The sequence below is a fragment of the Furipterus horrens genome, unplaced genomic scaffold, assembly GCF_987537825.1.
Source record: "Furipterus horrens unplaced genomic scaffold, mFurHor1.1.pri manual_scaffold_2, whole genome shotgun sequence".
NCBI lineage: Eukaryota > Metazoa > Chordata > Mammalia > Chiroptera > Furipteridae > Furipterus > Furipterus horrens.
Genome location: NW_028327172.1, coordinates 75,087,403 through 75,102,384, shown reverse-complemented (window position 1 = coordinate 75,102,384; position 14,982 = coordinate 75,087,403). Strand labels below are relative to the sequence as shown.

Here is a 14,982-nt window from a genome sequence, read left to right as displayed (position 1 = left end):
TGCTGCTATGTACCAAGAACTGTGCTAGGAACTAAGGAAGTGCGGGGAGGTGCAATTGTGAAAGAACAGCTATTATTTTAAAGTAGATAATTCTTCCATGTTTCTCACATAAACTAACAAATTATGCAAAAAAAAATAAGAAAAATAAATCTATTTGTTTAGAAATGTCTGCATTACCTTGATACCCAATAACCATTTTTCCATTCACTATTACTATTGATATAAAGGTGCAGTAACTGAACTTTTAATAAATTCTAGAACCACAAAATATAATTTAATTATAGTAATAGTAAATTACTGTAATGAAAGTTATTAATGTGACATATAACCAATGCAGTGCAGTAATAGTGTAAGGTCATAGTTTTAAGCATCATAATGGTGCCTAAAAGGATGAATATTTTTAGAGAAATTTAGTGAAAAACATTGCATCCATTGATTGCTCTGAAATTATTGATCTACATAGGGGTGTCTCCAATTAAGATAACAATCTGCATATCTAGTCAAACTCAGGCATCGTTGGTGGTAATTTTAATTCTCTGTGCCATGCATTAAGACTTTGGTCTTTTTCTCTAGGACCATGGAACTCCTTCACCATGAGACAATACACAAGGAGAGATTTTGATCAAATCAGTGTAGAAGTAATTGTAGCCTCAAGTAAACTGCAGTGAAATCATGGAAAACTTTTTGTATATAAACCATCAGAAAACCAGAGAGATTGTGCACAGTAACCTTGGAAATGAGGACACAGTACTTCGAGTATATGATAATGTTATCTGTCATACTTGGGATGACAGTAGACACTAATTACAACCCAGGTGCAGGTGTGGCTGAAAGGCCTATTTATGAACAATGGCCTCAACACTCAGTACATGCCATGATGATTCTTTTGATGTGCAGGTGCAACTGCTCTTCACAGAACATGCTATTGTTTGAAGGACATCCATTTAGAGACAAAGTTGGTCCCAGATCTTTGCACAAAAGAGCCGCAGTTCCTGCATATATGCCATGTCGTTTGGTCTGTTTGAGTTATCCTGACTTCCTATACCTATGTCATATTTTTGAGAGTATATACAGAGCTTTTCCAAGTACTCTACTCTTTACTAATCATGAAACTGACTAGTTCTGTTTTCATGAAAACCACTTAACTTCTGAGCATTTGTTTTCTCTTCTCTTATCCATTCATTTATAAAATACTGGTTGAAGACCTACTATGTTTCTGTTGCCTTCCATATAATACATGCTAAGAATAGAACAGGAAGAAGAAAAATACCATCTCTGGGCTCTGTTTTGGGCACTACAAGCTTACTAGTTGATTTTTAAATAACCTGTGAAAAAGGTTGATATAATTGCTCAGTAAACTAGGTGTGCTCTGCATAACAAGAACATATCACATCATAAACTTGAAACTGGAACATAACTATAACTTCAGGCATTGTCAGCCTTCTATATCATTTGGATATGGATACAACATTGATGTCATTTGTACTCCAGTCCTTAATTGGTGTTTTGTTTTCCAATCAATTCTTCCAGAAATAATACCATAACCTTTTCTTTTTTTTCTTTTCTTTTTATTGTTTTTCTCTTACAGTTGTATCACTTTTTCCCCCATTGCTCTCCCCCACACCACCCATCCCTTCTCCCACAGTCAATCCCCATCCCGTTGTCCAAGTCCATGGGTCATTTATACTAGTTCTTTGACTAGACCCTTTCCCTTCTTATCCCTCTTCTCTCCCTCCCCGCTCCCCCTTGGTCACTGTTAGTCTGCTCCTTGTTTACGTGCCTCTGGTTCAATTCTGCTTGTTTGTTTGTGTTGTTTGTTAGTTTCCTGTATTAGGTGATGTCATATAGTATTTGTCTTTCAATGCCTGGTTTATTTCAGGAAGCATAATTCTCTGTAGTTCCATCCCTGTTGTCGCAAATGGTAGGAGTTCCTTCTTTCTTGCTGCAGCATAGTATTCCATTGTATAAATAAACCACAGTTTTTTTATCCACTCATCTACAGATGGGCATGTAGGATGTTTCCACCATAACTTTTTCTTTATGTTGACACCTTTTTTATACCACTTTATTTACTGTATTAAGGTATAAGTTTCTTGAGGGCAAGGGCTATATTTATTTATCTTCATTTCCCTTCTAAACCTTGCACAGAACCTGCTATTTATACATATATATATAAAACTTCTTGTTGTTCCATGACCACAAAAATATGTTCCCTCTTTAAGCCCTTAGAGCATCTTCACTTGTTCTTCCCTCTATCTGAAACACTTGTCCCATGGCTAGCTACATGGCTCATTCCCTCAGCTCTCTTTTTTTTTTTTTTTTGAACACATATTCAAGATTTTATTGTCACATAAACCAAAAATGAAGCTTAGAACTGGATCACTTGGCCCTTTCTCTTCTTATCTCCTCCCAGTTCAAAATGCTTGCATCTCTTAATAGCCAGCATTCTCTTAGATCTGCAGTTGGGGTCAACGCATTCAAGCCTCAGGACAATCTTCTTTGTAGTTTTAGCCTTTTTTCGGAAAATCGGCTTAGTCTGCCCACCATAGCCACTCTGCTTCCTATCATAACGCCGCTTTCCCTGCGCATACAGAGAATCCTTGCCTTTCTTGTACTGTGTTACTTTGTGGTGTTGATGCTTGCCACACTTCTTACAGAAAGTCCGGCGGGTTTTAGGAACGTTCACCATGTCGGCGCGAGCGCTGTCAGTAGAAAAAAAGAAAAAGTTGTCCCCCTCAGCTCTTTACTTGGCTCAAACATCACCTTACTAGAGAGGTTTACCATAACCATTCAACTTAAATTAGAAAGCAGACAACTCTCCTTTATCACCACTGACCATACTTCCTGTTCTCCTTACCATGCTTTATTGTTCTTCACAGACCACTTATTAACATCTGGCACATCTGTTTATCATCTCTCTTCAACAGCCAAAGCCCTGTGAAGATAGGAATGTTGTCTGTTTTATTCCCAATGTACAGAACAAGGTCTGGAACCTGGTGGGACATTCAATAAATACTTGTTGAATGAATGAAGGAAGGAGAGAATGTTATAAATCTAGGCACATCATATACTGCCTAACAAAGCACAGAAATGTGATGGTTTGTTATACAATACTGTTAATACTTAAAAAGTGCTTGTAGATGCTCTTGTGAGTGTCCCTCTGGAGTGATGACACAGTTCACAGTAGAAAAAAACATTTTTTACAACTATTTACTTATGTGAAGCATTAATTATGTAACTGCAGAGAGAGCAAGAAGAATGAATCAGCTCATCACTAGTATAACAACTGAATCTTGAATAGGTGAAAATATTTCCAAAATTTTATCATATCATCTTAGTCTTCTTTAATTAGTGAAACAATTACTTTGGCAATTGCAAGCTGATGCCAGGCACGTCTTCCTAAACCAGAGTAGATCCAATCCCATGTAGCTTAATTACTTTCCTCCATATTTAAGCCTCACCTCCAGCAGAAGTGCTCAAATCCCATGTGACAATTAGACAGATACAGGCAAAATTTTAATGACTGTAATCTTACATTCAATCTCTCTTTTCCTTTCCTCTCATCTGTCAGCAGATGTCTATACACTAATGGTAATGCTCATTTACACACATGCCCAAGTCAGAAGCTGGGGTATCATCCCTGACTCCTCACTACTTCACTTCAAAAATCCTAGCCTGCAAAATGCCAAGTCAGATCTGTCTTGAAACTGCCCCCTTTCTTCTATTTTCTAATGACATTAAATTAGTTTAAGCCACAGTCACCTCTTGTATAGACTACTGAATTACCCTTACATGTGTTTTCCTACCTCTGGTCTTGTTTCTCTCCAGTGCATTCTCCTAACAGAACACAAGGTCTTTCAAAAGTGCAATCTATTTTGCTTCTTATTACCTGCAGAGTAAAGTCAGATTGTTCAGCATGGCACAAGACGCCATTCGTGAATAGACACCCACCTTATTTTCCAGCTTTCCAGCTACTCACAATCCCTTTGAGCTCCAGTCATGCTGAGTTACCTGGGAAACCCCCAAAGAAGTTGCTTTTTCTTGACTCTAGACTTTGCACATGGTATTTCTTATACTTGGTAAAAAAAAAAATTTCCCATTTTTAGTAGGGTTTAGTCCCCCTTCTAGTTTCAGCTTGAAGACTGTCCTATTCAGAGAGTTTTCTTTATTCCTCCAAGATTGACTTAGGCACATTTTACCTGTGTCAATTTGTCATACTGTGATCATTCCTATCATAAGATTTATCATACAGTGCTGAAATTTCTTCCTTCCTTCCTCTCTACCTACTAGTGCTTCTTCTGTGCTCAACAAAGTGATTGGCACTTGGTAAGTGTTCAGCATTATTTCTTGAATAAGTCTTTGACCACAATGAAAGTGTATTTATATGTCTAGAGATGGTATAGGATATGTCTTCATATTCATCTTCTTAGAAGTCACTTTTAGAAGTTCACAGATCCCTGAAAACAATCAAGGATGTTTAAAATATGTAACTTGTGTGATTTTAAAATACAGAATTTCTTCCTTTCAAAGCAGGGTGTACTAATAAATGTGATCAAGTATTTAATTCTACTATTGGAGAGACTGTGTGTTCATGTGCATATGAAACAAGGTTTATTTAAGGTATTGGCTGGTACTTGCAGCAGGTGTAAGGCAAACATAAATTTTAATTTCCTTAAGTGCAATTAAACCGTGTGGGAAAATCATTGATTAAGATTGCACCTTTACTTGGTCTCTTCCACCTAAAAAGTGTCAGTTGTTGAATGTGTGACAGCAACATAGAAAGAAGAAGAAATTAATAAGCATAATACACATTCAGACCTGATACTATGAAATTTTAAAGTGACTTCCCTTAAAGTTAGATGTGTAACTTAAACAGTAATTTTTAACTTATGTTTTTTTCTTGAGTAAATATTTTATCAAAATAATATGTTGATTTTTTCTTAATCATGTACATTTTTAAAGTTAATATTCAATTTATTAAAGTTACAATTGTTAAAAATACTAGCTTCTTCTTAGGCTGTAAGTGTAGTTCACAAATCTATTATTTTATTTTTCATTTTTAAATTCAGCAGATAATAACAATTGCTTGTAAGGGATTTTTGACCAAAAAAAATCACATACTTTTACCAATATTTTTCCTGGTTATTGAAGGAAATTTAACTTTATTTACATCTTTAAAGATACACTACAATATGTTCCAAGTAATTAAATAAAAAATAAAACAATTGAAGACAGAATTCTATATTCAAGTGATTGAGATGATTCTGGAATAATACAAGAAAATATAAAGGTAAATTGATACATATAATTGAATGAATTTTTTAATATAATTATAAAGATATATAATTTAAAAAACAAATAAAATTAAAACAATAATAAAAATAAAAATAATAAGAAAATGAAAAAATGAGAAGTATATACAAAATAATGGGTGATGGAAAAAGGAATGCAAAGAACTCCACATAAATAAAAATATTTTTAAGTACTAATAAGTCACAGTAATAATAATAAATAATACATGCAGTGTTTTTAACATTTGTATTGAGATATAATTGACATGAATTGTATAAGACTAAGATGTAAAACATTGATTTGATGCACTCATTTATAGCAATGTATTTATCACCATAGCACAAGCTAGCACCTCTATCATGTCACATAATTGTTATTTTTTGCATTGAGAACAATTAAAACCTAGTCTCTTAGCAACTTTGAAGTTTATAATACAGTATATTTTGTATAATCACTATGCTGTACATTAGCTCCCTAGGACTTATATATCTACTGGTTACAAATTTGTACACCTAAACAAGCTCCCTTAATTCCTCACCCCTCTGCCCCTGGGAACTATCATTCTACTTTCTGTTTTTAGGTGTTGGTTTTTCAGATTCTACATATAAGTTATATCATACAGTATTTATCTTTCTGTGTAATACCTAACTTATCTCACTTAATACAATGCCCTCAAGGTACAATCACATTTCACAAATATCTAGATTTCCTTCTTTCTCATGCCTGTATACTATTTCATTACACACATATTATGTCTTCTTTTTCCACAAATTTGCTGATAGTCACTTAAGGTGTTTCCATTTCTTAGCTATTAGATACTGTGAATAATGCTGCAAAAAACATGGCAGTATAGGTATTTCTTTGAGATCCTGTTTCCATTTCCTTTAGATATATACACAGAAGTGGAACTGCTGGATCATATGGTAATTGTATTTTTAATTTTTCAAAGAATCTCCATACTGTTTTCCATAGTGGCTAGACTAATTTACATTCTCACCACAGGCACAAGGGTTCTTTTTTCTTCATATTCTGAGTGATGGCCATTCTAGTAAGTGTGAGGTGACATTTCATTGTGGTTTGATTTCTATTTCACTGATAACCAGTGATGTTGAACATCTTTTCATGTACCTGTTGACCATTTGAATGTCTTTGGAGAAAGTCTAGTTTCTCTACCCATTTTTTAATCAGATTGTTTTATTTTTGTTATTGAGTTGTATGAGTTTCTTATGTATTTTGGATATTAAGCCCTTATCAAATATATGGTTTGCAAATATCTTCTTTCATTACACAGGTTGCTTTTTCATCATGTTGATTATTTCTTTTGTTGTGAGGAGCTTTTTAGTTTTACACATTTCAACTTATTTATTTATTTATGTTGTTTGTGTTTTTGGTGTCATAGCTAAAAAAAAAAAAAGTCATTGCCAAGACCAATGTCAAAGAACATCTTTCCTATGTTTTCTTTTAGGAGTTTCATGGTATCAGGTCTTATGTTTAAGTCTTTAATTCATTTTGAATTCATTTTTGTGAGTGGTATAAGATAAGAATCCAATTTTATTTTTCTGTATGTGGTTATCAAAATTTTTCAACACTATTTGTTGAGTGTTCTTGGCTTTCTTGTCAAATATTAGTTAACTATAAGTGTGGGGACTTATTTCTGGGCTGTCTGTTCTGTTCCACTGGCCTATATGTCTATTTTTATGCCATACCATTTTAATTACCATAGCTTTGTAATATAGTATGAAATCAGGATGTGTGGTGCCTCCTGCTTTGTTCTTCTTTCTCATGATTGTTTTGATTGAGATTGCATTGACTATAGATTTCTTTGAATAGAATGAACATTTTAACAATATTAATTCTTACAATCCATAAACATGAAATATCTCTCCATTTCTTTCATCAAAGTCTTCTAGTTTTCATTATACAGATCTCTCATTTCTTGGTTATATTTACTCATAAGTATTGTATTGTTTTTGACACTATTATGAGTGGGATAGTTTTCTTTGCTTCTTATTTCTTTTAGTTGTTAGTGTATAAAATTACATTGACTTTCTATATGTTGGTTTATATACCATCCTGAAATATTTATATATTTATACTGACAGCTTAATGGGTGTCAGTATAATTTTTCAATTACGATTCTTCTTTCCATAGCTGTTTTTGGAATTCTTTTTATTTTTATTTAAAAATGACATTTTCATTGTAATCTGTCATGGAGGTTTTTTGCATTAAGATTTGCATTAAGGGGTTATTAGCTTCATGAACCAAATCTCCTCAGGTTTAGGAAATGCTTAGCTATTATTTCTTTAAATAAACTTTCTTCCACTTTGCCCTCTCTTATCCTTGTGGATCCCTTATTATTCTAATTTTTATAATGAAACTTACAAGTCAAATAGGCTTTCTTTGCTCTTTTTTATTTTATTTTTTTGTTTGTTTTCCTTTAAATGGGTTATTTCAATCTTCCTGTCCTACAAATCACTTATTTTGTCTTTATTTGTTCTAATCTACTGCAGTTGATCTCTATTGCATTTTTCACTTTATTAATTGAATTCTTCAGCTCCAGAATTTATTTATAAAGTTATTTTATGCTTTTTGTATTTTTATAAGTATCTCATTTTTCTCATGTGTTTTTTTATGATTTTGTCTTTCTAAGTTTTCTTGTAGCTCATTGAGTTTCTTTAGAACACCTATTTTGAAATCTTTATTAGCACAATTGCAAATTTCTGTGACTTTGAACTTTGTTATTGAGGAATTGTTAGCTTTTGGAAGTGACATATTTCCTTGATTTTTCATGTTCCTTGTAATTTTACATTGCTGCTTTTGCATTTGAAATAACGAACACCTATTTAAATTTTTGCTAGTTGCCTTCAGCTGTGTTTTCTGTTCATTAGTGACATTACTCTCTGGGGGTTTCTCCACCATTGTAAGGGTATGTATGCTCTATTCTTCTCGCTCCCTCTTCTGGGAGAATTCTTAACCTTTTATGTCTTCTCTTGTTCTTACAACTCACCAAGCTGGCTATTAGAAACCTCTCAAATTTGTGGTTTCCCCTTAATCACAGACTCTGGCCAGTTTTCTGAGTGCACTTCCTGTCTACTGGTACACAAGCTTGTTGCCACATTCAGGAGTACACACAAGAAGCCAGATGCAGAGTCGGGGGAGTTGTGGTTTAGCGCTGGGGTATTAGGCTTGCCTGTAGACATGGTAGGGAGATCCTTAAGTGAGGTACTCCCAGAGGCTCATGGATGGACTTCCCGTTGAACATCTGAGTACATTCAGTAGAAAGTGCTTCCTTATAATGCCTTCTGATATTCTCATCTTCACTTTCCTTATCTTCTCCCTCTCTCTAGTAAAAGAGGTCACACTTCAGTACTCTGGATGCTGCTGAGGTGAAATGGGTTTCTCCAGCTGCATCTCACACAACTAGCATAGCTGGGCACTCATAGCTTTCCTTTTCCACTGTGGCAGAAGTCACCACTACCTGCTAGTCCAGCCCCTGGCAGTGTTACCATGTTACATTGTAGGGGAGGAAGGAACAGCACTGGTAAAGTTCTTACTATTTCTGCTGCATCCAATCTCATATATATATATAGAGAGAGAGAGACAGGGCAAAAGTAGGTTAAATTACCAGCCTTCATTACCTAAGAGATAAATCATAAGTAAAGATACAAATTATAACAATGGTAAGAAGAGGAAGAGGACAAATAATACAAATAAATAATGCAATAATTAACAAATAAATAATATGAGTAAAGCCTGTTTTGCATATGTACTACTGTGAGTACGAGTTTATTCTTGTATTATTATTTATTAATTATCATGTTATTTATTATTGTTAACCTACCTTTTCCCAGCCCTGCAAATATGTATGGGTGTGTGTGTGTGTGTGCATGTGTGTGTGTGTGTGTGCTGGATTTGTCATTTGGGAGCTGGGAGGCTGGACTTTGTGATTTCTTTCTCACCTGTGGGTATCTATCGAGGTGAGCACTCTCCAGCAAAAGGGCTAGGTCAGCTTCACTGCTTGCTGGTTCCACAGCCAAAACCCAGATTTTTTTGCCTATTACTGAATTTACGAGAAGGCAACGCCTCATAAGTTTTTATTGTACTGAATCCCACATTCTTACAAGGGTGCTTTAGTTAGTAGATAGGTGTCTGATTCTTTGTTGAAAACGGAATGACAAAGAGGAAAAATGTGTTATGTTGCCATGATGCTGATATCATTTATGCATATAGATAAAGTTTGGTGTGTGCCAGAAACTGTTCTAAATACTTTATATATATTAATACATGTGTTCCTATAAGATATGTGATATTATTGAGTTGGCTAAAAGGTCTGTATGGTTTTTTTCATAAAATGAAAGACACATTTTCTATTTTCACCAATAACTTTATTGATTTGAATATTTTAAGTATGTCAGCTATCTCCTATGTGGTATAACATTGATTGTTCTTAATTAATGTCTTAATTTGATCACTATGGACTTCAACTGGTCTTCCTGGCCCCGTGGTGCATCATCCAGCAAGAAATCTCCAGCACAAAACTTCACAAATCACTCCTGACACATTCAATCAGTCACAGCACCTTCTTCAAACACTGCACAAATAATTTTTGCATTTCAGTTGTGTTTTTACCTTCCTTGAAATAATAAAGCATAATATACCAAAAAAGTGTTGTGTATTTTCTTCTATCTTCAATATTAAAATGGCTACACAAAAATTCAATTGTGATTTTTAATGCATGCTGATATGAGAGCGGTCACAATACAATCTAACAAATTCAAATGAAGTTAAATACAACTAAGCACTATGAGAGCCACCTTTTAGGGCTTTTTGGCCAACCCAATATTATTCCTATCTAAAGATAATAGAATTGAAGAACAGAGAAGATAAGTAACTTGACCAATGAAAACTATCTAGAGAATGACAATATCTAGATTGAATGTAGACAGGGATTCTTTTTCACATCCAATTAGGTATTTAAAATAAAAAAAAAATCAGACTACAACACTGACCAGTGTGGCTCAGTTGATTGGGTGTCATCCCACAAAGCCAAAGCTCATCAGTTTGATTCCTGGTCAGGTCACAAACCTGATTTGCAGGTCCAGTTCCCCTTCAGGGCATGTACAAGAGGCAACTAATCAATGTTTTTCTCACACTCAATGTTTCTCACCCTCTCTTTCTCCCTCCAGTCCCCTCTCTCTACAAATAAATAAAAGAAAAGAAAAATCAGACTACAAATGTAAAGATACAGTAGAATAAAAGGACAAGAATAAATAACTGGTTAATAGTATAGTTTTTATACTGTACAATAATTGTTATAGTTTTCTTGAAGAATGATGTGATAATAAGACAAAGTATTTTATTTTTTCCTCTGATTCATAATGCCATTTCTTATCATTTATTTCAAAGCAATAATTTAAAAATTAAATAATTAAATAGTTTTGCACAAGGTCATCATTGCATATTTGGAGGTGGAGGTGAATGTGGCAGGACTTGGTAGTTGCAATACTTCTTATAAAACAAGGAATCTACAACAACTGAAAAAATAGTTAAATAGATTGCAGATGTCAGTATATGAAATTTATATTGTCATATAAATGGTGCATTTCAAAATACAAAGCAATACTGAAAAGTATTTAGAAAATCACACTAAACTACAAGAAATACACAATTTTTAAATGCTCTCTTATGGACTTCCAGCCAAGATGGAGGCATAGACAGACACGCTGCGTCTCCCTCCACAGCTAAGAAGGATACAACTACCTCAAAACTAGAAACAACCAGAAGTTCAGAAAAATCAAACTGCATAGAGGTCCAGAAAACAAAGATATAAAGAAGAAATATTCATCCAGACAGGTAGGAGGGGTGGAGCCGGGGTGGAGAGGACGCAGTGTGGTGGCAGTACCAGCTGCAGGCCGGCAGAAAGCCAAGCATACATTTTAAAAAGTTGGGAGGCACACCTGAGAAGTGTTCCCAGCTCCTCACCAGACCTAGAAGCTCACGGTCCCAGCACCAGGGAAAAATCAAGCCTCATTGCTTCTGACTGTGCAGACCAGTGGAGGTTGGGGTGGAGGCAGAAACTGCTGGTCTCTCAGCAGAGTCCACTTGTTTAAAGGGCCCACACAGTCCTAGAACATCCACAGACCCACCCACTCTGGGAATGACAGCCAGACCAGCAGCTAGAGGGGCACCAGTCTGGTGTGGAAGTAGGTGAGGTGCCTGGAAAAGGTGCAAGTGCTGGGCAGGCAGCATTGTTACTTCTTGAACCCCTACCCCACATAAAGCACCACAACATGGTGAAACGGGTTGCCCTGCACTGACGAATCCCTAAGGCTTCGCCCCTTACAATGTAACAGGAGTGACAGCTCTACCTGGGACTCAGAGGCAAATACAGGAGACTGTCAGAATGAGGAGACTGAGAAGTATGGCCCAAAAGGAGGAACAGATCAAGGTTCCAGTGGGAGAACTAAGCGATGAGGAGATAGCCAACCTAACAGATGAGGAGATAGACAACCTAACAGATGCAGAATTAACACTGGTAGTAAAGATGCTCACAGACTTGACAGATATGTTTGAGTATGGCAAATGCATAAGAGAAGAAATGAAGGCTATGCTAAGTAAAACAAAGGAAAACCCACACAAAACCAATGGTGAAAGGAATGATATTGGGTCAAATCAATGATTTAGAACATAAGGAAGAAAAAAAACAGTCAACCAGTGCAGAATGAGGAAGCAAGAATTGAAAAAAATGAGGAAAACTTCCCAAATTTTGCAAAGGAGATGGACATATAGGTCCAGAAAGCACAGAGGGTCCCAGGCGAGCTGGACCCAGAGGGGACCACACCAGGACACATCATGATTGAGATGCCAAAGGTGAAAGATAAAGAGAGAGTCCTGGGGGCAGCAAGAGAGAGGCAGAGAGTTGCCTACAGAGGAGTGCCTATAGGACTATCAGTTGATTTCTCAGAGGACACTTTGCAGGCAGGAAGGGACTGGCAAACAGTATTCAATGTGATGAAAGGCAACCTGCAACCAGGATTACTCTATCCAGCAAGGCTATCACTTGGAATGGAAGGGCAGATGAAGTGCTTCCCAGACAAGGTAAAGCTAAAGGATCTCATCATCACCAAGCCATTATTATATGAAATGTCAAGGGGACTTACTTAAGAAAAAGATCAAAACTATCAACACTAAAATGACAACAAACTCACAACTATCAACAACTGAATCTAAAAAATAAAAACAAAATCCAACTAAGCAAACCAGAATAGGAACAGAATCATATGTACTGGGATTATTTGGAGGATTATCAGTTGGAAGGGGGGAGGGGGAGAAATGGGGATATGGTGCAAGGATTAAGAAGCATAATCAGTTGGTGCAAAATAGACAGGGGGATGTTAAGAACAATATAAGAAAGGGTGAAGCCTAGGAACTTATATGCACAGCCCATGGACATGAACTAAGGGGCGTGGAATTGCTGGAGGGAAGCGGGGTACTGGGCATAGGGGAGCAAAGGGGAAAAAATTGGAACTACTATAATAATATAATCAATAAAATATACTTAAAATAAAATAAAATAAAATAAATGCTCTCTTATTACAACTATGTTAAATCTATGTGTTCCAACAAATAAATATCAGAAGTGAAATAAAAATAATAGTTATTTCACACTAGAGATAAAATAAATTATTTTAAAGGTTCCTGCTTAATATTTTAAATTTATTTACAAAATAAATTCACTTTTTGATACACTTACAAACAGAAAATAAAATTAAGAAAATGGTTTTATTTTTACTTTGCCAAATTATGAAACCCATTATACCTTGTGCTCCTTATGCATTAAATCCCAAAGCTTAATGTGATAAATAAAGAATGGGCAGGTTCTTGTAAATTTTTAAAGTATTAATCTACTTCATCTTACATTTAAGCCATAGTACATTCAAATGTTAACAATGTTTGTGAAAATAAAACTAAAATGCTAGTTTTTTAATATTTTTAATAATTTTTATCTTTCAAATATAGTTGGCACACAATATTATATGCTTCATATTTATAACCAAGTGATAGACATTTATAACTACTGAGTGATCATCCTGATAAATTTAGTACCCATCTGACACTATACATAAATATTACACTATCATTGACTATATTCTCTATGTTGTATTTTACATCCCTGCGACTACTCAGTAACTACCAATTGGTACTTCTTAATCCCTTCAACGTTTTCACCCATACCCTCAATCCTTCTTCCATCTGGCAACCATCAAAATATTCTCTGTATCTATAATTTTGTTTCTATTCTGCTTGTTCATTTATTTTGTTTTTTAGTCGCTTGTTAATCAATATATGTTTATTGCCATTTTACAATTCATATTTTTCTTCTTCTTCTTCTTCAAGAAGATTCTTTAACATTTCATGTAATACTAATTTTGTGGTGGTAAACTCCTTTAGCTTTTTCTTGTCTGGAAAACTCTTTATATTGTTCATGGATTCTAAATGATAGCTTATAAAATTTTACAGATATATTGACAAGAAATTCTGAAATACTTATGTGTATAATAGAATTGAGCAAATACATTGTGAATATTAAGAGGTAGGTTACAAATAAGAAAAAATTAAAGCTAGACTGAGTCCTCTTGTGTTTGAGTGAAATGAGAGGTATAAGTATGAACACATTGTTAATAGAGTTTTAGATATACAGATAAATATAAATTTTCAAGTGTATGTATCAATGTCCATACATGTACTTTCTGCCTCTGTTTACTAAGAGAGTTTAGAAACAAGAACATCCTAGTAGTAATAAACACATCTAGCATTCAGATATTAATTTCTGAATACCATTCTCCAATTAAAGGAGACAATGATCTCTTGCAAAATGACTAATTGAAGGCTAAGTCAGGGAAAATATAAGATGAGACAGGGTTATCTTGTGTTGTCAGAGAGTAATAAAGTGCTTATGAAATGATTATGAGAGGCATGAGGATTCAGGCACCAACTGAAATAATCTATCAATGGCCAAATCTGGGACAATGTATGTGAAAAATGAACAATAGTCATAACATATGATAACCATAAAATAAAATAAATATCCATGTGTCCAACAGATACAGTTCCCAATTTATAGGGAAATAATAGTAGAGTGGATGAGAATAAAATCAATGATTTGGAACATAGGGAAGAAAAAAAATCAGAAGAAAAAGAAAAAATCCAAAAAAATCGAGGGTAGTGTAAAGAGCCTCTGACACAACCTTAAGAGGTCCAACATTTGCATCATATGGTACCAGAAGAAGATAAAAAGCAAGAAATTGGAAATACATTTGAAAAAATAATGAAAGAAAACTTCCCTAATTTTGGTTAAGAAAATAGACATGTAAGTCCAAGAAACACAGAGAGTCCCAAACAAGATGGATGCAAAGAGGCCAACTTCAAGACACATCACAATTAAAATATGAAAAGATAAAGATAAAGAGAGAATCTTAAAAACAGCAAGAGAAAAGCACTCAGTTACCTACAGGGGAGTTCCCATAAGACTGTCAGCAGGTTTCTCAAAAGAAACTTTGTAGGCTAGAAGGGACTGGAAAGAAATATTCAAAGTCATGAAAGCAGAGACTGACAGCCAAGACTGCTCTACCCAGCAAAGATATCATTTAGAATAAAAGGGGCAGAGAAAGAGCTTCCCAGACAAGGTAA

At 34.8% G+C, this 14,982-nt stretch overlaps 2 protein-coding genes across 3 annotated transcripts in view; one reads left to right on the top strand and one right to left on the bottom strand.

Annotated features, from left to right (window-relative positions):
* LOC150018845 (glutamate receptor 4) overlaps window positions 1-14,982 on the top strand; it is a 430,718-nt gene that overhangs the window by 99,688 nt on the left and 316,048 nt on the right. The gene's annotated exons all lie outside the window — the stretch shown is intronic.
* On the bottom strand, window positions 2,328-2,701 carry LOC150018846 (large ribosomal subunit protein eL42-like). Its single transcript, XM_090267867.1, has one exon. The coding sequence runs from the start codon at window positions 2,687-2,689 to the stop codon at window positions 2,369-2,371; it is 321 nt and encodes a 106-aa protein (XP_090123993.1). The 5' UTR covers window positions 2,690-2,701; the 3' UTR covers window positions 2,328-2,368.

Bases quoted from the DNA above. Each gene is read 5' to 3' on its own strand.
- LOC150018846 (XM_090267867.1), bottom strand. From the start codon at position 2,689: ATGGTGAACGTTCCTAAAACCCGCCGGACTTTCTGTAAGAAGTGTGGC.